This window comes from Habropoda laboriosa, unplaced genomic scaffold, assembly GCF_001263275.1.
Source record: "Habropoda laboriosa isolate 0110345459 unplaced genomic scaffold, ASM126327v1 scaffold64, whole genome shotgun sequence".
NCBI classification, from domain to species: Eukaryota; Metazoa; Arthropoda; class Insecta; order Hymenoptera; family Apidae; genus Habropoda; species Habropoda laboriosa.
This window is the reverse complement of record NW_017100183.1, coordinates 1,436,713-1,459,180: the sequence shown is the minus strand read 5'-3', so window position 1 is coordinate 1,459,180 and position 22,468 is coordinate 1,436,713. Positions and strand designations below refer to the sequence as shown.

General features: G+C 38.4%; 5 protein-coding genes across 7 annotated transcripts in view; 4 read left to right on the top strand and 1 right to left on the bottom strand.

The window, feature by feature from the left end:
- The first annotated feature begins 1,085 nt into the window (after positions 1-1,085).
- On the top strand, positions 1,086-2,276 carry LOC108579250. Its single transcript, XM_017942737.1, has 4 exons — positions 1,086-1,184; positions 1,302-1,907; positions 1,978-2,165; positions 2,229-2,276. The coding sequence occupies exons 1-4, from the start codon at positions 1,094-1,096 to the stop codon at positions 2,274-2,276; spliced, it is 933 nt and encodes a 310-aa protein (XP_017798226.1). The 5' UTR covers positions 1,086-1,093.
- A 169-nt stretch (positions 2,277-2,445) lies between these two features.
- LOC108579233 (39S ribosomal protein L4, mitochondrial) lies at positions 2,446-3,510 on the bottom strand. Its single transcript, XM_017942716.1, has 3 exons — positions 3,152-3,510; positions 2,662-3,070; positions 2,446-2,591 (listed from the first exon to the last, which is right to left on the bottom strand). Exons 1-3 carry the CDS (start codon positions 3,440-3,442, stop codon positions 2,446-2,448), a joined length of 846 nt encoding a protein of 281 aa, XP_017798205.1. The 5' UTR covers positions 3,443-3,510.
- Positions 3,511-3,693: 183 nt separating this feature from the next.
- Positions 3,694-4,668, top strand: LOC108579248 (DNA replication complex GINS protein PSF1-like). Its single transcript, XM_017942735.1, has 5 exons — positions 3,694-3,762; positions 3,839-3,903; positions 3,979-4,285; positions 4,353-4,488; positions 4,667-4,668. Coding segments are annotated over exons 1-5 (579 nt in total).
- Positions 4,669-7,117: 2,449 nt separating this feature from the next.
- LOC108579160 (NF-kappa-B inhibitor cactus) lies at positions 7,118-14,778 on the top strand. The gene is made up of 3 exons (XM_017942612.1): positions 7,118-8,272; positions 9,739-10,091; positions 13,388-14,778. Exons 1-3 carry the CDS (start codon positions 7,824-7,826, stop codon positions 13,780-13,782), a joined length of 1,197 nt encoding a protein of 398 aa, XP_017798101.1. The 5' UTR covers positions 7,118-7,823; the 3' UTR covers positions 13,783-14,778.
- A 4,600-nt stretch (positions 14,779-19,378) lies between these two features.
- The window catches only part of LOC108579170 (guanine nucleotide-binding protein G(s) subunit alpha), a 16,117-nt gene continuing 13,027 nt past the window's right edge, over positions 19,379-22,468 (top strand). The window contains exons 1-3 of one of the 3 annotated variants that reach the window (XM_017942631.1): positions 19,379-19,614; positions 19,726-20,393; positions 21,739-21,811. In XM_017942631.1, coding sequence (XP_017798120.1) covers positions 20,255-20,393; positions 21,739-21,811 — 212 coding nt within the window. In that variant the 5' untranslated portion in view covers positions 19,379-19,614; positions 19,726-20,254. Of the gene's footprint in view, positions 20,394-21,738; positions 21,812-22,468 lie in introns of all 3 variants that reach the window. The other 2 variants (XM_017942630.1, XM_017942629.1) reach the window with 2 other exon arrangements.

Below are 22,468 nucleotides of genomic sequence, written 5' to 3'. Positions count from 1 at the left end.
CTGCTGCTGGATGCAATGGAAAATGTGTATGTTAAATGAACACTCTATCTGAAAACCGCAATCATTTTCTCGGTTAATTTTTATACAACTTTCGCTCTTAAAATTAATAGATTTAAATAACAAAAAAATGATAAAAACTCGATAAAATAGTATGTCTACGTAGTATTCGAAATTTAGTTAGAAAATTCACAAATGGTATAATAAATCACGTAAAAAAATGTTATATTTAAAAAATACACGCGAGACGACAATCCTGAGGATGCCAAGTTACGAACCCTTTACGGATGAGAGCCGGACACGAAGTGATGATCTCGAGGATCGGTGCTTGAAGCTATATCTTCTCGCCAGCGCCTGTTTTCACCGTAATCTTTAACGTACACGCAGTCACGTGTTCCGCGATATGATACTTGGTGAAATTTCTAATTCGATATATCAATGAAAATAAACAAATTCACAAATCCCTTGTACACGTAGATTTTAGCCAAACTGTTCTATTGTAGTATGTAGCATACAAAACACGATAAAGAAATCTTTAGTGATAGAACTAGACTTATATATTGAACAAAGTAATTAACCGAGACGTTTATTTGATTGAAACATCTTTATTAATCGGTATTTGAATAGGTGTATTTTCATGAAAAATGTGATCGATGTGACGATCGATTTTTGATACCTTCCGCGAATTCTTTGAATTCTTGCAGACGGTCTTCTTAGTTGATACTTTCTCTAAAAGATGGCGTATAAACTTTCGTTAGGTTTCATCTGAGAGTCTCTGGCTTTAAGTATATCTATTCTATAGAGTGTACACCCAGCAAATATTTTTATTCTACAAAACATTGTACGTACAAAATAAAGAATAGAAAAATGTTTTACATAAATTTTCATTTATCGATAATGTGAATGAAGTGTTTAAATAGGAAATAAATTTTCTATATTTCGTATTAATTTTGTATTAAGTAAATATTCGTCATACCACCTAAGCAGTTATAAGTAATTTATGATTCATGGTGTATATAACTTCAACGTCTCTGTCATTTGAATTGTGAAAACGAACACTGACAATTTTCATTGTTGTCATATAATTTCATCAACAATGTATGACGATCCAAGAGAGGTACTTGTTCTTCTAAATTCCTTAGGATTCGTTGGAATTACCGCTGAACAACTTAAAGCTTTTATGAAAGGTACTGCCGTTAACAATTTTTTCTGTACTTTTATAATCGTTATTTTTTAAATATTTTATATATCGCGTATATGTACACTAATTTGTGTTTTTCTTTTCTTTTTTTTTTTGCTATAAGATTTAAAGTTGTACAGGAAAATGAAAGATCGTGAGAGACAGCAGAGAAAAGAAGAAATTAAAAAGAAAATATTAGATAAACAACAAAATATGATTAGAGAAATTCTTAGAGAACAAAATGCTGAATTACATTCAGTTGAAAATACAATAACTAGTAATTCTTCTAATTCTTATATTAATGACTCCCTAGTAAAAGTTAAAGTAAAATGTTTATCAAGTGACAAAGAAAATAGAAACTTTATCAGTTCTGAAGAAAGTTATACAAATACAAGACAAAAGGTGGATATGTCAAAATTCAACTCTAAATCCAGAAGGACAGTGGATCATTGTAGTGTTAAATCTAGCAGTATGTCTTATGATAATGATGATGACAAAATTTACATAAGAACTAAAGATAACCATGTGAAATGTTTGAAAACAGATTTCCAACAAAGTAAAACAAAGGATGAAAATGATAAAATATTATATCAAGAAAGGCTAACACATTTAGAAACTCTTCGTCCTATGAGTGCTCCAAATATTTTACAACACCAACAAGAATACATTGGAAGTAGCCAAACAAAAAGTTCATCATCTACAAAAAACATTAATTCTGGAACCAAATCATGTAAGATTTTAACATGTTTCATATCACACAAGATGAATATAACAATTTTATATTTTGTCATTCTGTACAGTTATTAGACCATGGAGATTACAACCAGAAGCTCAGAAAAATTTGAATGCTAAAAAATCTGATCCTGTTATGCTTTATCAAAAGTATCAACAGGAATGGAAACAAATATCTTTTCCTGGAGAAGCTAAACATGCAAATGTAAGGTGGGCAATTCGTGCAAAAATGCTAGGTGGAGATCCTCATCCCATGGTAAGAATTTTGTACAAAACCAATTTATTTTCTTTTTTTGGTCATTAATATTTGCATTTTCAGCCTCTTCCTAGAAAATCGACGAGCATGCCTATATTAAAAAGAAAATGACTTTTATTCAACTAGGGATGAAATTTTTGGGAATACATAATTGTAAGGATAATTGTATTGATAATCATATTGATTTATTATAAGGAAAGATCATTTACTGTCATTGAAAATAAATACAATAATATTAATAAGTAATAAACATGTATTTAATTCCATTCTTTTCTAGATTTTATTGCTGATTAAGTTTAAACTTTTCTATTTTTCTAACAGCATCTGGCCTGTGCAATTGAAATAATATTTTTTCTTCAATTAAACGTGCAGCTCTTTCAGTCAGAACTAATGTATCATGTTTTAACATGCTGTAGACATTCAACCCTAGAAAACAAATAAAGATTTAATATAATGTAATATACGTAACATTAAAATTTCTTAGCAGATAATTTACCATATACAGGCATCAAATTGACATGTTTCAATTCATCTGTAGCTTCTGTAATGTTTGGAGGCATGATATCATCAGTATCAACAAGTAGTAGAGAAGGACCCCAGTGCCTTTCTTCTATTAATTGTTCAATGTATGATGATTCTTTTGTTGGTATTTCCATATCCTTAATGATGTATAAATCATCTTGAGCCAATTTGACAGACAATGCAGATGTAAGTCCAAAAACACGAGTATAAAAGGGAAGCATGTAGAAATAAGTTGTAGGAGATCTAGGACCATGTATAACACCACCACCTCTCCATAGCGGGGAACGTATACTTCCATGACGTGCACGTCCCAATCCCTTTTGTGGCCAAGGTTTTCTGCCACCACCTCTTACTTCTGCACGAGTCTTTGTATGTGCATAACTCTGAAATGAAACATTAAATTATCTATTTTATATTTTTTGAACTAAATTTCATGGAGATAATTAATAAAGTTTAATAATTACCACAAACTTATACATTCGTTGCCAGCGAACATTTTGATGAATAATATCTATCCGCGGAGATACTGCATAAACGTCAGGATGCAAAGTTACAAGTCCTATCTTTTTTCTTTCAACGGTATCTAAATTTTCTAGCCACACTTCTCGTGGTTTTTGGTAAAAGAAATGTTCATCTGCATACTTTATTTTGGAAATAATTGGACTATTTTGTTCTGTAACTGCTTTTGTGCAAAACGTTAAAGCTTGATATGGACATGTTTGTAGTTTTGTAATAAGATTTCTAAGAATCGACATTTTTATACAGAAATTATTTATATTATTGCATTCGCACAGTATACATTATTAAAACAATAACCTAAATGTTTTTCAACAACAACTCTCAATTTCGTGTTAGAGGTCACTTAAAGCACATACTTTATAGATGTCGCTACCATTGACTGTAAACACTTTGTTTATTTTATGTAACAGATGATTTTAAAATATTGTATTCATTGTTGAAATCAGTAGTATTATATTTGTTAAAATTTGTAATATAATAATTAAAAATGTTTGGAAGAAAAGCTTTCAAGCTTGTAACAGAATTAGATTTACAAACTAACATACAACCATTTAATGTAGGTTGTATAATATTATATTTAATTAAGTCTAATTGTATAGTAATTTAAAATAAATGTTTTTTTTTTTTTAAAGGAAGCACTAGTTAAAGAAGTTTTAAACGAGATGCAATCTCTCTACGAGGCAAACATGGCTGATAGGTTTGTGTAGAATATAGCTATATTAATTAAAATTGTATAAGAGATTTAAAAAAAAATGTATTTCCCATGTTTCAGCAATGCAATCCGAAATGATGATAACATGGCACTGTTACCATCAGTACAATTGAGACATATAGCACTGACAAGAAACAAAAGGTGTATTTTGGCATATATACACAACAGAATGAGAAAATTAAGAGAACTACGATGGGAACTAGGAAGCATCATGCCTCCAGAAATAAATTCTAATTTATTGAATGCTGAAATTCAATGGTTTCAATCATACAACAAATCCTTAGCTATATATATGAGATCCTTAGGAGAAGATCAAGGATTTAATTTAACTGCAAACATGTTGCCTCCAAAAACTCCTTATGTAGAGGTAAAGAAATAAAATACTCAGAATGTTTTCTTGTAATAATTAAATATTAAGTGTCATATTATTTTAGGTAAAATGTGTTATGGATTTTGGGAAATTGGAACTGGAAGATGGTCAAGTAATTTTATTAAAGAAAAATACATATCATTTACTACCAAGAGCTGTGTGTGAACCACTCATAAGACAAGGTATACTTGAACATAACTGTACATAATATATTGCTTCTAAATGTTGTTAAAATAAAAATTATAATCATAAAAAATTACAAAATATTTCAGTGATTTGAATTTTAATTCTATACAAGAGAAAGTACCAGAAACGATTCTTATCCAAAAACAAGTTTAAAAATTTGCGAGCCCGCATATTCAAGCCTACTTTCATTAGGAATTTCCCGTGTAAACTTAAATTCCGTGTCGTAGCGTGTAGTTGATTCAAACAGTTGGCGGCTCGTCTGCACACGCTGCAGCACGTACTGCTCATATGAGTTACACTGTTTCTCTCTGTAGTAAATCTTAGAATACGTTTACTACATAATCGCGTATAGGGAGTTACACCACTTTTTAGTTTTTCCTTCTAACCGAAGACGCAAACAACTCATTTGACATCGATCAAATATGTGCGGCGATTAGAATGATTATCATTCATCGCATTTACGAAGACATCTCTAACTAACAGGTGAGCGATAATATAAAAAATACATAATTATTCTTTTCTTTTTGTTCAATCATTTATTATATTTTTTATTGTCTTTATGCAAAAATAATTTAAACATATATTAAGTTAGTTATGAAAGAAGTTCAATCGATCGAAGAGTTAGTTGTGATCGATTAAACGACGGCGTTATAATTTTATTACTTAAAACCATTACAAAATATACTTGTGAAAGAGTTCAGGAACGCATCAGGACTATCTCGTGAAGGATACCATGAAGCGTCCCAATACTTTATTCTACCTTCCCGTTGCACCTTTGAGTCATCGTACTTTCCCAGTTCTTGTACGGTTAAAATATCATCGATGTGTCCAACTTCCTAGAAAAATAATTAATTGACCCTATTGTTCCCTAATAGCACTAATTACTATTGAAAATTTTGTTTAACTTGATAGTTGGAAATGAAATTGCAACCGAAAATTAAAACACACGTACACGAGTACTCGACGCAGGTACAACGTCCAAAAAGTAAGTTCAAGGTGCAATGGCTAAGTTAGAGATAATGTAGGGTATATTTACCAGTGAATTGATTGTCGTAAATGATGCAAAGATAATACATTTTCTAAGCTTATCGAAGTCAGGTTTTCCCCAGATAGCTCGAATACTGGATTTCAGCACGCGGTTACCATGAAAAAATTTATTTATACCTTTTTTTACCAATATTAGTAACAAGACATTTTATTTTACTAATAAAATTATTTTACGATTCACAGTATTAAGTTTATAAAGAAACCATTCACACTATCTCGGAACGTGTCATTACTAGCTGTCGATAAAAAAGCAATGGTTAACCATGAAAACATTCTATTTATTATTGTCTAACGATTACGTAAAATTATATAATTTATTTGTCATTGGCCTACGGATTAAGACTATCGTTTACAAATGCTTTTACAGCCTTTTTCGTTTTTCAATCGTTCGCTAGTGACTCCTTGCTGACTAATTAGTCTCATTTACACTCTACGCGACAATTTCCTATTATTTTCAAAGCCGGCGTTGTAACCGACGGATTATAAGAAAGCACTTATTATGGGAATGGTCTGGAATTATCGGTGTGTTGACCGTTTGTGTAGTGAACGATAACAGGTATGAGTTTTCTTTGTTTTAAGACTGGGTGTCAGTAACCATCTTTGGGGAAAACCGTGTTCGAACGACCCTGAATAGGACCGAGATTCTCTGTTGGTTACGAGGGCGTCGTTCTAGTGTATCTCGATCTCGATATATGTATATCCTAATGTGGCAATAACCTAGCTGAGATTACTCGTAAATTTAGTAAAGTTTCCAGATCGGAAATGCCGGTGGAATTTCCTGTGAGTTTGTATGGCACAGATTAGCAATTCGAGAAAGAAAGTAGAACGGTGAAATTTGTATCTCCCTATAGAAACGTATACTCACGTTTGTAACGATACGTTCGCAACAAACGGGCGCTTTCCCATTGCGCTGCGAGCATCGTAATAAAATTCGATTCAAATTTTTGATGATAAGCTCGAGTGCGAAATTCAGATTTTAGCAAAGAGAAGTTCAATAGCCTTTTGGGCTTTGGTTGGATATTTTTTTTTACGGTCGCGAACAGAAAAACAACGAAGATAAGCGTAAGGCTGACAGGTCTGATAAATTACGGAAAGGTAAATGACTGGAAGGAAGATGCACGATGTGCAAAAATCAGTCGCTCTCTGTCGGACAATGCATAGTAAGAGCCGATTTAGATTTATAATCTGTTTTTCATTCGTCGTGATTGACGAAAAAATAATCCGATAAACGTGCAATCCATAAATTAACCGACAAGAGATTTTCGTAAAAAGTATCGATATACGTCAAAAGATATTATAAATTTACGAGGAAACATCGAGACGGAAATATTACGAAGGAACGTTTTTCGTGTTAAATCAGTTTCTGTGTAAAATTGTGAAATTATTTAAGGTAAATAAACATGGGGGCAATTTTTGTGGGCTTTCCGATCCAGCTTTCTTTTTCTAAACTGGTTATCTAAAGAATGTCAAGTTAAATCGAGTACACAGTGTATACGTGCAGTTGGCCCTGCCAGAGGACGGTGGGTTTTCCCACCCCTACCGCTGGCCACCTTACCGCCAGAGGCTCCACTGTACAGTGCCGCGGCCATCGTAGAAGTTACACGGTGCGTCCGTTAATACTGTACAATCAGTTCGTTTTCAGCCAGCGTGTTGGCCGGTGTTTCGACGACGATTACACGAATTCCCACGACTATCGAATTATACACATATACATCCGTTCTTCTTCCCCCGCGTTTTCTCTGTCGAAACACAAGCTCTTATTATTTACATAACCTTCTTTGCTGTGAAAGGGCTTCCATCTCTATATTCAGTTGTGAAACATTAGTTTTTTCTAAAGAACGCGAAGTTATCGTGAAACGACGTGTGAACCAGTGCCGATAATATACGAAAGAAGTCGAACATGAGAATACGACTACAACGAGAAAGCGAACACATGTAAAGCAGCCAGCTGTTCAAGTTCTTATCGTCCGATCTCGCACGAATAATACAGAACAGTGGCGTCGCTTGCGAACGAACGAAACGGAGACGAATTGTGTTCATTGAGAGAGTGGGAGAGATCGAACGAAATAACGTTAAAGGCCAATTAATTTCGCTAGACGGAAAGCTACGCAAAAGCGTCGCGTCGAGATTTTCGAAAAGCGTCGCGTATATATAGAGTACGTCGTCGCTCTGTGCGCCTATGTGTTTGTCTGTCTGTGTCCCTTTGTGTGTATTTACACAAATCGCGTGGTAGTTTTCCTTTCAACGAGCGGGAAAAGGAGAGTCGATCTTTGGTGTACAACTGAATTCTAAACAATCGAAAATGTGGCATCCGCCGAGAAAGACACCGATGGAGAGCAATGTTCCAGAGAGCGAGCAACAAAAGTGCGAGGAGAAACGTGATTCGTGCCAAGTTGATTCTGGATTTTTGTCTAGTGGAAATCTACAAGTGAGTTCGGAGCTGGGCGACTACGAGTTGAATGTTGCAACAACCGCACCCGTAGTACCAGAACCAATGAGAGTAGACAGCGGCGTGGATCTTGGCTTGAGCGAAAGCTTAAGCCAGCTTACGTTGAAACAAGTTACATTGAATCCTCTGGCGAGCGGCAAAGTTCAGGTTGAACCAACTGTCGAGTTGACTCCGGTGAGCACCGACAAGCTCGAACAACATGACGCTTCGACGTTACGGCATGAATCGCATCGATCACCTGAGACGCTGTTCAATGAGGAACCTTGGCAGCTCTACTACACACAGGACGACGACGGTGACACGTAAGTAACCTATCTTTTTTTTCCCTCCTTCCTATGAAAACAAACGTGACCTATTAACACGATGCGCAGTTACTTAGCATTAAACTACTACTACACAGTCCAAGTGACGCTCTTATTTCTTCTTGAAATTACTTTAATTTGTAACAGTGCAGTTTTTTATTATTATATTACGTATTATTTTTTTCGATCATCTGTCACTGTCAGCTCTGTAGGGATTATAAAATAATTATACGTTAATCGTCGGAAGATGTAGTGCTAATTTGTTTCAGAACGAGTCATTTTGTTTTCGTAACTTCCTATTGTCATGAATGTGAATCAGTAGACGTCATTTTTCTGAAATACCCAATGTGACTAAGAATTATGTGATCATTAACTAGCGAAATAAATCGGCATATTATTTGATACGTATACTTGGTATGGTTCTGCGCATCCGCTGTAACGGTGCAACCTGTAGCCCGCGCTTCTTTGAAGCGACACAAATGTTTTCAAGTGTATCGATCGATGCTACGATAATAATAGCGTATCGTTCAATGGACGTTGGTGTTTGTACGATGAAACAATGACTGGATCATTTGCGTGTAAACTACGCATAACTTCTCTTTTTTCCTCGTATCAGTTAATATTCATAGGAAATTTCTTTTCTCGTACATATGCATCAGTTCATCCCGACAATCTTTCGAGTGTCGATGTATTGATCAATCATAGAGGTTAATATCGTTTAACGTAACGTATCGACTATCATCGTTTCTCTGTGTTTTAAAGATAAACATCCTTATCGACTACAATTACGGTTTTTACGATTACACGGGAAATATGTTGATTGAGGCAAATATTGTCACGTGTCATCGTGAACGCGTGAATCGTCTTGTACGTGTTTTCCATCGCGAAGCACGTTAACCGATTGAACCGTTGTAACCGCGAGATCCTTTGAATCGTGATACATACATACATACGTGGAACGTCGAGAGAGTATGAGGCGACAGGAGTCGATGCAATCGATTCTTTCCGGCAGTTTTTCGACTTCCGCGCAAACTCACGATGGTGAAGACCTTCTCTTTCTACTCCATATTATTTTTTTCTTAACACCATCGATCTGTCATTTATATTGAATAAATGGAATACTATCATATAGGGTATATGTACGTCATATAGAATGATAAAACCGTTGACCTTTGTACGGAAAAAAACAAATTGTACGAAATGAGGAAAAAATCGTAGTGATGCTTCGAGGTCGATACCGAACTATCGCGTAAACACGTGCATTATCTTACAACAGTTTCCAGTAATATATCAAACTGTTTGTTTGCTAATATATCAAACTATGGCTAGAGGATATTACGATTAAGCCAGTATAAGGGGTAACGATAGCCATGCGCCAATAAACGTTCTCAAACGAAATTTCAAACACAAATATGACGAATCTTTCTTTAAGGTTATAATTAATATTATTCTTTTCTCTATTTCAGGCAGCTGCACATAGCCATAGTGCAAGGCTTCCTAGAAGCTGCGTTCAGCTTAATTCGAATGGCACCTCATGTCTGCCTATTGAATATACTAAATGACGATGGCCAATCCCCATTACACCTGGCGGTGTTGACGAGGCAACCGAGGATCGTCAGGCGACTAATTCTAGCATGTGCAAATCCTGCATTGAGGAACTTTCGTGGAAATACAGCTCTTCACCTGGCGTGCGCGACCGGTGATCTCGCTTCGGCGAAGGCCCTCACGGACCCTTTGTCCACCGTCGAGAGGAATTACCTTCATCCCGGAAAGAAAATACCTGCCCTGCCGCAAAATCTCGAACAACGGAACTACGATGGTAAACTATCGATTTATGGCTTTATTCAATTTTACTTTCTTTTCTTCCTCTTGAACCGTTAACGTTATTGCTAATCCTTGGAACTAATTAGATTGGGGGCAGATTTTTTTTTTCTTTTTGGTTTAGTTAACATTGTATATTGCAAAATTATTCAGAGAAATTTTACGTCCATAATATCGTTAGATTTATTAACAGGTGTTCACTGTTATCGGAGGAAGAGGTACAATTTATACGTACACCTGGAGTATACTTCTTCGATAGATCTCTTCTATTTATATAATGGACCCGGTTGAGATTGAACGTGTTAATTTTTCTGACGTAGAATTTTCCCTAATCTTCTGGGAAACTTGTTACGCACACATTAAAGTTTAACTTACTCGGTCAATTTACAAGATCAAGAATAGCTAAAAGTATTCTTCTTTTTTTTTATAACATCCTACCGGTATTTGTGCTAATTTTCAACACGTCTACAATTAGTAAAACAATATTAGAGAGAGAGAGAGAGAGAGAGAGAGAGAGAGAGAGAGAGAGCATCCTTGAGCGTGACACAAAAGCAAATACGCAGAACAATGCGTGTCTTTATTAAGGGACAATTAGAAGAATGACAGAGATAAAGGATGATTTCTAAAGAGAAGAAAGGAAGCACGCGTGACGCGTTTTTATTAACGCGGTCCGTACAGAGAAGAACACCTCGGAAAATCCTGACAACTTTTACCGCATGAAACAAACAGTCATTGGCATCGTGCGCGCCACACACACACACCCACACACAGACAGAGAGAGAACAATCCTGCAACCACAATTATTCACGGGTTTCCCATGATTTCATCGAGGATCGAGAACGATCCGTTATCCCGCATCGTTTCATTCGGAAATTCCATCGTTCTAAAGCGCAGTCGTGTTTTATTCGCAATTCATTGTACTCTCGAGAAAATGTCCTCTCTGTCTATCTAAACCGCGCATAGCTTTCGAATCGCGATAGAGTACAAGGTCTTTCTAGAAAACACCGCGGTTTCCTGTTGTTCTTCATCGATATCGAAAGTGGTTTCCGTTTTGTTGCTAACCGTGTGAACGGAAATTCGAGATCTTTCGAAAAACGCGACGGATGCTTCTTGGAAAAGTTTAGTCAGAAGACTTTCCCATTGTCCTTCTCTCGTTCCACGTGTGTCTTGATTCTCGTAGTTACACAACTTACAATAATCTTACTACGGATTCCTCTTTGTCACGCTTCTTCTTATTATTCGATACAACAAATACGTGTACCTCTGCGCTTCGACTAATCTCTCGATGTCGAGTGGGAAAATGAAGAAGAAGAAGAAGAAGAGAAAAAAGAATATTCGAATGGTGAACATTGACTCTCTTTCAGAGTACCGGAATTCCCACATAACGTCATCCTTACACACCATTCTTGGCTTACGACTTGATGGGTTGCATGGAGGAGGCCAGGCTGCTGGCGTAACGGCTGATTTTGGACCATGACGGAACAAATAAAGCTACGCTTTTTCATACCTTCGCATACATACGACTTTCGACCGTAATAATCGCAAGCTCGCGTGTCACCCTTGTTATATTACGCTTATCTTACTCCGCATGAGTGGCGTAGTACGTACATACCCATGACGTACAAACGTGCTTTAGCGCTGTGTTTTATCGATCAGGTAGATAGAAATGTAAACATTCGTGTGTATAATTATATCGTAGCGAACCGACGAATAGGTCAGAGTGAGCTTAAATTAGAAAGGTGGTGGTCGGAGAGGAGTGTGGCCTAGCACGATTTTTCGCGATACGGATGACTCGATAGTGGAGCAAATAGAGAGAGAGTAATGTCAGGGGGGGTTCAAGTGTATCGTACTCTGGTGATTCGGTCGATGAGACGGCGCTAGAGAATTTCAGAAGGGAAAAGCGAGTTTAGCCCGGCAGAGTGGGGAGGGAGAAGAAGAAAGTTTAAGGAGCAAAGAGTGTGTGCACGGGTGCTCGGAATACACACGACGGAATTTTGCCGCGTCTACTACTGTGCGTGCGTGCACGCGCGTTACATCACGCAGCGGCGCGCGATGAGACAGAGAAGCAGATGTTTTTGATATTTAAAAATACCTGCGCGACTATTTGCGTGTCGTGATATTCTCGCATCGCCTCGCTTCGACTCGATTCGACTTGGGAAACCCCACAACGGCGTGGAAATCGGTGGACCCGGTTAGCTTTCACCCTTGAAACGTACGTTACACCCCCGCGGGCAAACTTGACGCAAGTTGGACACGCGAAATTTTTCACCAGAGCCAAATGAAAAATTGTACTGTCACTTGGAAGTGTTTGCAGTTGAGCTTCTGATACATCTACGAATTAGAAAATATTACAAGCAATGAAATAAACTTTTTTTTTTACACTTCTCTTGCGAGGGTGCGACACGTCGTCAGGGGAAAATAAAAAAAGGAAAAATTCTCCTCGTCGTTCTCGTTTGGAAACGAGAATGACATTGACGAAGTCGTTCAACCTGATCAAGGTGGGCTCACTATAATTACAAATTACCGATACGCTATCGTGGGAAATTCCCAGATACATGAATAATTGATTTTTCCTTGTGCCATCTCGTTTCGTACACCCTGTGTGTATATCTTGCGTTGTGTGTGTGTGTGTGTGTCTTGCTCTCGATAAGAATAGAAGTATAAATATTTGCCCTCTGGAGATCTGTGTGTGTGTGTGTGTGTGGTTTTGAGTTGGGTGTGAGCGTTGCTGGACGGGAAAAACGGTCTACAGCTACAACGAAATTAGTAATTAAATTCCGCCAATGTACATGCTGCCGGTGGTAACAAGGGAGGGTTAATTTTAGCAGTTACTTTGATCGGTACGAACCTAGTTTGGACCGCGGGACGCCAGCCAAACCTCCGACGACAATGATTCACCGCGTCTTCCTCGTTCTATCTATATCTTCTAGAAGCATGTGACTCGGTCGCATCGTTATGAAGTATGCGTTTCCATCCTCGTTAGAATTGTTCAATTAACCTTTTCAATGGTATGGATGCGCATACGTATACATTCAACTAAACTCGTATACAATCGGTTATGGATGTGTGTATATACGTTTAACGAAACGCCCGTTTGTATAGATTGTGAAAATGTTTCGTCCACGCTTAGCTGATTTCACGTGATAATGAAAATGAACAGGTGTTGAGATGTCCGAGATTGCAACACTCTATAAACTCCTTCCTATATCCCAGCACCTTCTGTCAATAACGAACGAATATTTGATGTGGTAAACGAGAACGATATATTAATTATTGCTATATTTGATATTTCAGGAGAGATGTGCCTGCACATAGCAGCCGCGTCTGGCCAAGTAGAGCTGGTGCGGCTTCTTTTGCGCCTCGGTGCAGATCTGGAGGCGAGGGAGGCATTGGCGGGAAAAACGGCCCTTCACCTCGCTGTGGAACGTGGGTGTCGGTCAGTGGTCGCGTTTCTACTGCAAGAGTGTAGGCCGTGTTTGGACACGCAGACATACGCCGGTATCACCGCTTATCAGATAGCCCTGTGCTTCGACAGTCAACTGGCTAGGGAATTAGTAAGACTGGGCGCGACGCCGAAACCTCTTCCGGAATCAGACTCCGACAGCAGCGACGAGGATGAAAGCCCTGCGAACAATTATTTACCCGCGATCGCGAGAATTAGGCAAAATGTAGTTGGAGTTAAAGTGTAAAAAGTCGCCGATCGGTCCTCTATTTTTTCTATCTCTCTCTTTTTCTTTTTTTTTTTTTTTTGGTCGATCGATGCTTAGCATTATATAACCGATTGGATATTACCGGAAAAATACCCGCAACGAACGAGATATTTATACGTATTATAGATATGGAACGTGTAAGTTATGGATATATCGTTCGACAATTAGAGGAGGGTATTTTTTGAAAAAATTTCGCGATAATGTGTAGGTTATTATTACGGATCGCGAATTACGACGGCTATGTTGACGCCAAGCGAGGAAATGATTCGAAACTCCGTCGAGTACAAGTATTAATTGTATCACATCGAACATGTTATTATTCTGTTGGAACTAATTACGCGATGCAACAATGTGAATGTATAACGAAACGAAAGAAATACGAAAGACGAGCAGGGAGACGTGTTAGAACGAGACAGGATAGAAGAGTGATGGGAATAATCTGAAAACCGTGCCTCTATGAGGAGCAAATATTACTACCGGCTACTACTGCTGTTATTGTATACTTCGATAACGAGTACGATTGTCCGAGCGTACGTCGACTGCGAAATGAATTCACAATTTTTACGCTTAGGGTGACCGCAGGATCTCGTTTCTTGTAAATATAGGCGAAAGTTATGAAAACATTTTTTTTTTCTTTTGTGTTAGAATTGTGTGAGAATGTAGTAGTGGCACTCGTACGCTTCGAAGCGTCCTAAAACGAGAGAAGACGCATTGAAATGACGATTAAAGTATAACGAAAATGGAAGGAAAAAAAAACGTTAGTATGTAAACGAAACATTCGTAATTTCATTGTTCGCTTAAGGTGTACATACATATATATTTATATTAGTTGAATTAAGAGACCGAAATAACACTCTTCGAAATAGAATTATTTATCGAGGAACGTAGAAAGATAATTCACTCGGGTATTACTACGACGTAATAAGTACGCTACGGTATTTTATCGTGAACGTTTATAAATTTCCTCGTACCCCTCTCCCCTTATTGTACATAGTCATGTTTTGTTAGTATCTTAAGCGTGTCGTTTTTACGGCATGAAAAATAATAGAACGATAACATTAATGTTGTTACATAACGTCTATAATTATTTTTTTAGTAATAAACAAAGCCTTAGAAAATTTACCATAAAATTCTAGAATCTCTCTTACGTATACGTGTCGCGATGATTTTTTAACGTTCTTCCTGATCGTTGAAACGGAACAAGCCGTTGAGAAATATTTGCGATTCGGTGACTATTGTCGAACGACAAGTGCACAACGAAATTCAGGGGAACCGTAAAGGTTGTGGCTAATTTTGCAAGAGCCGGCATAAAAATGTGGAGCAAGGACCGGCTGTTGGTTATTTCCAGTTCGTAACGTGTAATGGTCTAGGCATTCCAAGAAGCCTGCAGACTTATTCCTTTTTGGGGGAGTTTGGTCTGCGAAGCGCACAGGTTCCGGGATATATTTGGACCTTGGAAAGAGGGGATCTTACTAATCGTCTAATAGTCTTTCTCCCGCGTAAGTAGTTTGTTTATATGTATGTAGCGAATTTATTTAAACGCTAAAGATACGGTAATTTCCATTGTTCACATTTTATAAAAGTTCCTTATGCACGACGGTTTAATAGCTTCCATAAATCAACGCAGGAAATTTAATTATATCGCGAGATATTTTCATTGGGAAATATACAGAGAAGAAAAAGCGATTTTAAAGGTAATGTAGCGGTTATCGAACTGTGTTCACGGGCGAAAAAAAGTATGCAATACGACGAATAGCTGGGATTCCCCAGTTACTCCAGTTTGCTGATGGAAATACCAGGTTCTGTGGTAACGAAAGTGCTGCCAGACAAGAGAAACCTTGGACACCGAACATTTTAGCATTCAAAATCATTCATACGCGATATTCGCCTACGTTCGTGAATCATTATTTATTTTGTTTCATTCTTTTCTCGAGTAATACTCATTTACATTTGGTTTTTGCGATTTATCAACATTTATATTTTTAGTCGTTAATCTCGGAAATGTCTTCGATTGAAATGTATTCGTGAAACGCTTGTTGATTAAGCGAGCACGATGTTCGCATTTGAGCTTCTTACGTCAAAATTTTAATAATAGATTGCACAACGTGTTAACTAGGAAACGAAATTTTTTTAATTAGAATTTAAATATTAGTTCGGTATAGAGATTTAGTTGTAATTAAGTTTGTTTACGTTTTATGTATATTTTTTTTACTTGGTTTGAAAGGTTAAGGATGAAATTTTAGTCGTAACAAGGATATATGAGAAATGAGAATAAAGTATGAAAATGTATAAAAGGAAATAAAATATAAATTATATAAAAGCAATCGCAGTACGTAGGCTATAATTACAAAATACAATGTATACCAACAAATTGACAAAATATTAACGAGTACAATGCACATTACGAAACGAAGTATTTTATAAATCAAAATAGTATCGCTTTGATTAACCCTGAGGCTAAGCTTGCATTCAGAATCTTGCATACATATGTAAAAAAGAGAATAGAATAAGCTTGCGAAGGTAATAGAAATTTGTGAAACATAATCGCGGGAACATATTACGTATTACTATATAGTTCCATGATAAGCAAGAAGAGGCGCTACTTGTCCATTTCTACGCCGGCTAAAGTGTGTGCATTTACATTCTAACAAGAAATTCAAAGGCAGCCACAATATAGGATACAATTAGGTTTTATTGTTTATAGACATCAAAAATTTGAAGAAGTGTTCCCACAGAAATTAATTACTTATTAAATGGTGCAACAGTATACCATCGACCAAGAAAATACGATAAGTGTATTACTATATGTGAAGGAGCCATTAAGGTTAGAAAAGAAAAGGGAAGATACTTCAAGTTAACAGCTAAAACATTCTTCAGAATAGATGTATGAAAAACTGGAAACAAGGAAAGTACATAGAACACAAGAAGATATGATTATTATTGAAAATATAAATAAAATTATTGAGGTTAAAGAGTGCAAGAGTAAAAGCAAAAGAATAATTACAGCACAGAATTGTTCGTTATGCCAAGCTAGCATTTGATCCAGAGTTTGTTGGAGTTAGGGCAAGGAAAGGAAGGATATTACAAGAAATGTAACAACATGGAGAAGCACTCAATGTTTATTCTGAAGTATTAGGACCAGATCCTTCGTACAGCAAGACGTTACAACAATACTGATCATGTGCTGTATTTCTTAGCTTAAATCCTGAGGAAATAAGATAGAAAGTAACGATAGACTGAGAAGTTTGAAGTATATTACAGTTTTACAAAAGCAAGTGTATATAATGTATTAGATTTATTGTATTAAAATAAAGTTAGAATTCTGTACTAAACATAAAACTTTTTCAGTTTGCAGCAATTTAAGGAATAAGGGAGTGAAGTTGCAACAACTCTTGGAAGCAGATTTTGTAGCTACCCATTGATAATAAATATATCTGTATTTATGTATAGTTCTGTGTACAACATTTCGAAACAATGATGTTTGTTTTATTTTTATCTACTAAAAATATGCCATTTAGTTGAACAGGTTGTTTGATATATTTCTTGTATATTTGTGTTTTGAAGAGTTATTTGAAGTATAAATTTTATAGTACATAAAACTGTTGTGTGGATACAGTGGCCCTCCAGTTCAAACCATTTTTGTATAAAATAAATTTCAATTGTAGAACCTTATCGTCAATATCCAATATGCAATAGTATGTCATAATCGTTAGATGGTTTAGATTATACGAAAATATTAAGATAATACTTGATTCCGATTTTTCTCGACGAACATTTCCAAGCGATTAACGTGATACTGCAACAACGAAGGATACCAATAGCGATAATCACGACATAATTATAACACTTGTATGATTTATTTAAAATTCAATTCAATTCAATATAAAAATAAACTGCATAGTGGAATCCTTTTATTGCAATTTCGTATAAAAATACACGAGGGCTGACGTGTTTATAATTCAGTGAAAGATTACATTCGTACAAAGATTACTACGATTTAATAAAGAAATATTTATAGTTTATGCATTTAAAAATTAACAATACGAACTATATACCGTATGTTTGTATTGTAGTTTTTAAATGTTACAAGATTATCTTTGGTTAGTGACTAACTTCATTCATGTTGGCAACGTTTTAAATACCGGTGTGAAAGAAAAACTAATAATAATTAAATACTGGTAGGAAAAAAAGAACTATTTCTTGGAATTATTTTCACAATAAGGAATATTTCAGTTCTCGTATAAAATCAATGAAAAAACCATAAGATTTTAATAGTCTGCGAAACCTAACACATCATTATATCTACCTGGTGTGAATATTTATACATATATATGGATTGATTATAGCGCAACCTATCATATCTACGGAACTAAACAAGTGTGTATAAGTGACAGTGTGTGTCAAATCGTACGTGTACGTGTATGACGTATGAACACAACGCATACACAACGGTTTAGTTCGAACAGATGTCGTAGATAGCGCTACAGTCAGTGCATTAATACCTCATACGATAGATTGTTGGCCCCGGAACGAATCTGTCGAAAAATTCTGGACGAGAGATCGAACGCGAAACGGTTGTCGTGCACACGAGTGGGTTTTTTGTGACGAGAGAGTGACAAGAGCGTGAAGCCGTGGCTAGGGCACCTGAAACTCAAGATACGAACCTGATCCATCTTAAGCGCGGTGGGCCGCCGTGCTGGTGGGCCTAGCAGACGACATGTTTGCTGCAGGGAGTATCTCGTCTCGGATGTTTTGGCCACGAATTTCTTCGGAGATTGTTGAGTGAGGAGAGTGAGCGAACGCGGTGAAAGCGAGGTGGAGAGAGAGTAAAACCATTCGAGGGTGTGTGCGAGAGAGGGCACACGGTTGGGTTCCCCGAGTGGTGGTTGTGCCGCGGTCGTCGACGAGAAGTTCGTGGAGAGGGGTAAAGACTAGCGAGCGGCGGGGAGGGGGAACCCGGACGAGCCCTCGAAAAATTGAGGAGTCAAGGAACGAAAATCGGAGAAAGAAGAAAAAGTCCATCGGCTATCCTTGCTTCGTAAGGGGTTCCCTTGGTGACTGAGAAGATCAACGAGGGAACAGGCATAGGAAAAAAAAAATCGTAAGAGCATAAAGAAAAGAGCGAGGAAACTGCTCGGTCGGCGTACATCATCTTCCTTATCTACGGGGGTGCTGTCGATTCCGCGACTTTCTTCGATTTGCTCGAGTAACGAGCTAGCACAGCGCACCGTAGCCACCGATCTATTTTAACTTCTCGTTGTTCTGTCTGAAGGGTAGGGGCTGCGAGGTGAGGCGAGGTGAGGCGAGGCGAGGTCGGAGCTGTCGTATACACGCGTCGAGTCCCTTCCTCCTGAAACGATTTCGCGTGTGTCTCGTGTTCGCGGGCCATCACAGGAGGCGCATCGGACAGTGCACGTCAACCTATTATCCCAGTCCCGGTGTTGCTCCCACTCTTTCTCTCGAGAGTGCTGGTCGTGCCTCGTGCGTACCTCCCTCTATCGCAACCTGCCGCGAGTGTCTCGCGGCCGGTTTTCGCCAGTGTTAAACGGAAGATTCGGAAGTGGTTCGATCCGCGAAACGTGTGTCGCCTTCGGTAGAACCGACGGATTGCCCTCCTAGAAACAGTGTCGACATTCGAATAATCCTATCTCTTCTGTACACGTTCATTTCGAAGACACTTTGAACACGTACAAAACGCCGTTCACGAGTCAGCGTGTGTTGGACCAGCAGCACCGTCGATCATCGTGTGTAGCTATGGTTTCGCGGGCAGTGCGAGATATGGTGAAAGAGAAGCCGTGAAGTGAACCGTGTGTGAGTGCAACCAACAGAACTTCATTATATTTCATATATATACACACACGTACCGCGTATACACGTAATAGTGTACGAAACGGAGATAGTAAACGCGCGCGACACGGGCAGAAAAGGAAAAAGACCACCAGCAGTGACAGAGGAAGAGCAAGTGAGAAAGATAAAGAGAGAAGGTCGCGACCGATCGCCGTAACGATATAGCGGGTGGAAAAGAGAGAGTAAGCGAGAGAGGCAGAGATAGAGAAAGAGAGAGAGAGAGAGTTCGATAGAAGGACGAGGCTCGAGTGTGGAGAAGCGCGACACGGTGATAGATAAGTATCGAGTGACAGACACACAGCCGGAACGAAGGAACGAACTCGTAGTAGGTAGTCGTGGAAACGGAGTGAATCTCTCCGCGAACCGCGGCAGAGGGTGTACCAATCGAACGTCACATTTACACGCGAGATAAACAACACGCGCTGCCGGTAGTGGCTCGTCGCGGGCGCGAGCTGTTTTCTCTCGCTCCTCAGAGAGGGAGAGGGAGTGGGTTATAGTGGTGAGAGATCGTCTCTTTCTCTGAACTGATAACAACAGAGAAACAACAGAAGTGGAAGGGAAGAGTGAAGAGGGTGAGCCGCGCGTGTCTCTCTCGTGGTGTGTCATGGGGTGTTTCGGCAGCCAGAGCAGTAAGGCCAGCCAGGATGATAGTAAGAACCAGAAGAGGCGTTCAGATGCCATCACTAGGCAACTGCAAAAGGATAAGCAAGTTTACCGGGCTACCCACAGGCTCCTTTTGCTTGGTAAGCGATCCCGAAACTTTTTCTTTCTCTTTCTAACCTCCACCGTTTTCCATTGATCTCTTTATATCACTAACTCGACGATGTTCAAGATTTTTCCTTTCTTATCTAGCTTTCCCTTTCTTTACCTCTTCAAAAAACCGTACAGAATTTATACGAGTAAATAGTAGTCGTAAATAAAGTTGAATGGGTCGAAAGATCAATTATTGAATGATTTACTAGTTTCTATTTATCTCGCTAGAACTGAATTATCCCACTACATTTTTATACTCTAATGTTTACAAACCACTCTCGTGCGACCACTCACACCGTTCACACCTTCCTAATCAAAAATCCTAGATTTCACTCGACACTTTCATAAGAGACAATTCCCTCTTACGAAACTTGTGTGAAAACTAAAGAAGGACACATAGAGTCATCAAACCAAAACCATTCTACGTCAACGTACAATCCTTTCTTTTCGAAGTAAAACTAGAATCACTGTACAACTTACCTACCGTTACCTTCGTTATCAACACTAAGAACCTTTAAAAAGAAAAATCACCCTGTACATATAAGTGCACACGTGTCGCAGAAATAGAAGAAAATTCCGCTAGAATACCAGTTGAATCGGCGTGGATCACGAATTTTGGAGAAAAAGCGTCCGGTCAGAGGATAGGCCGAACATTATCGCGATGCTCAGCAGCGCGTAATTCAATTTTATCGATTATCGTATGAGCCGGCACCCACGAATATCCAGCGGGCTGGCTGGCTGGCAGGCTGGCTGGCTGGCTGGCTCATGTTGTACCCTTTTCGTGCGCTCTCTATCCTCGTCTCCTTCTTCTCCTTCTCCTGACGACCAGTCTTCTCCAACATAGCGGCCAACGTGGGTGCGCGCGTGCGCCCCGTTACACATGCACGCACACACCATCTACTTATTGCGATACTTAACCCAACACCTAACCATTACCTTCCTATTCTTCGTTTATGTAGGTCGTCGTTCTAATTCGACCCGGTTGGATGTGTGTTGCGCGCGTTACGTATAGCCAACTCGTAGCTGTAGGCTACGAAGCAACAGCTGTTACTGTATTGTTTTCCCTGTCACCTGCAATTACCATCCTGCTCCTGTTTTTCCTGAAAAAGAAAACACGATAATACGCTGCTTTTTGCACGTTCCACGAAGAATGACGGCATTGTGAAATCGGTATCGATCTTTCAACAATTGTTTTTTTTTCTACTCTATTATCGTCTGTTTTGTTTTTTCTAATCGATGCGGAAAAAACGAAATTGGCGGAGTCTAATTTTTCCCCCTTTTTCGTTTAACGCAAGGTATAAAAAGAAGAATCGTTTGGTTTTCCTCATGTTTCAGGAGCGGGAGAATCCGGGAAGAGCACCATCGTCAAACAGATGAGGATATTGCACGTGAATGGTTTCAGCGAAGCGTAAGTTTCGTTGCCTAACCTTTTCTTACTTCGATATATTATTACACGTGACACGTATAACACCTTTCGGTTTCGTCTTCTCCGTGTAATTACACAATATCGCGAATGATTCAGCCTGTAGCAAATTTCGATCCATACGTAATATCAACACGTGATTCCAGCATCTTCTTCAAATTTTCATTAAGCGCCCGATATATTCCCGTGTACCCGACGTTGTATCATCTTTCGTATCTAGCTATTAAGACCGATAATTGTAGAAATTGTAGAAGAAAAAAAGAATCGAAACGTTTTCGTAGAATACGTTCATTTTCGATACTTTCCTTCGACGCTCCTCGCGTCGCGTGGTCCAGCTGCCCGTGAAAAGCGAGCCGTGCCCAAAAATACAGTCGCGAGACGGCTGGCCCAGGAGGTCAGACAGAAACAAGTCGTTATCGTAAAAACGCACACGGGTACACCTATACGTGGAAAATCAGGAGTAACTAGATAGGATGAAAACGACGTGCAAACAGACTCAGCCCGCACTTCGCGACTCCGTCGTAAATTCTGTCTGCCTTCGCCGCTGATAACGGATCCGGAGCACGCCTTATTACTACGTTTTGCGGTGATTTCTTTTCCATTCGTTCGTTTCGTTCGCGCTCATTCTCTCGTATTCTACAA

Coding starts and splice junctions, on each gene's coding strand:
- LOC108579250 (XM_017942737.1), top strand. CDS start 1,094: ATGTATGACGATCCAAGAGAGGTACTTGTTCTTCTAAATTCCTTAGGA. Junction 1,185..1,301: donor ACTTAAAGCTTTTATGAAAG/GTACTGCCGTTA, acceptor TTTTGCTATAAG/ATTTAAAGTTGTACAGGAAA. Junction 1,908..1,977: donor TAATTCTGGAACCAAATCAT/GTAAGATTTTAA, acceptor CATTCTGTACAG/TTATTAGACCATGGAGATTA.
- LOC108579233 (XM_017942716.1), bottom strand. CDS start 3,442: ATGTCGATTCTTAGAAATCTTATTACAAAACTACAAACATGTCCATAT. Junction 3,071..3,151: donor AACGAATGTATAAGTTTGTG/GTAATTATTAAA, acceptor GTTTCATTTCAG/AGTTATGCACATACAAAGAC. Junction 2,592..2,661: donor CAATTTGATGCCTGTATATG/GTAAATTATCTG, acceptor TTTGTTTTCTAG/GGTTGAATGTCTACAGCATG.
- LOC108579248 (XM_017942735.1), top strand. CDS start 3,694: ATGTTTGGAAGAAAAGCTTTCAAGCTTGTAACAGAATTAGATTTACAA. Junction 3,904..3,978: donor GAGGCAAACATGGCTGATAG/GTTTGTGTAGAA, acceptor CCCATGTTTCAG/CAATGCAATCCGAAATGATG. Junction 4,286..4,352: donor CAAAAACTCCTTATGTAGAG/GTAAAGAAATAA, acceptor ATATTATTTTAG/GTAAAATGTGTTATGGATTT.
- LOC108579160 (XM_017942612.1), top strand. CDS start 7,824: ATGTGGCATCCGCCGAGAAAGACACCGATGGAGAGCAATGTTCCAGAG. Junction 8,273..9,738: donor CAGGACGACGACGGTGACAC/GTAAGTAACCTA, acceptor TCTCTATTTCAG/GCAGCTGCACATAGCCATAG. Junction 10,092..13,387: donor CGAACAACGGAACTACGATG/GTAAACTATCGA, acceptor TTGATATTTCAG/GAGAGATGTGCCTGCACATA.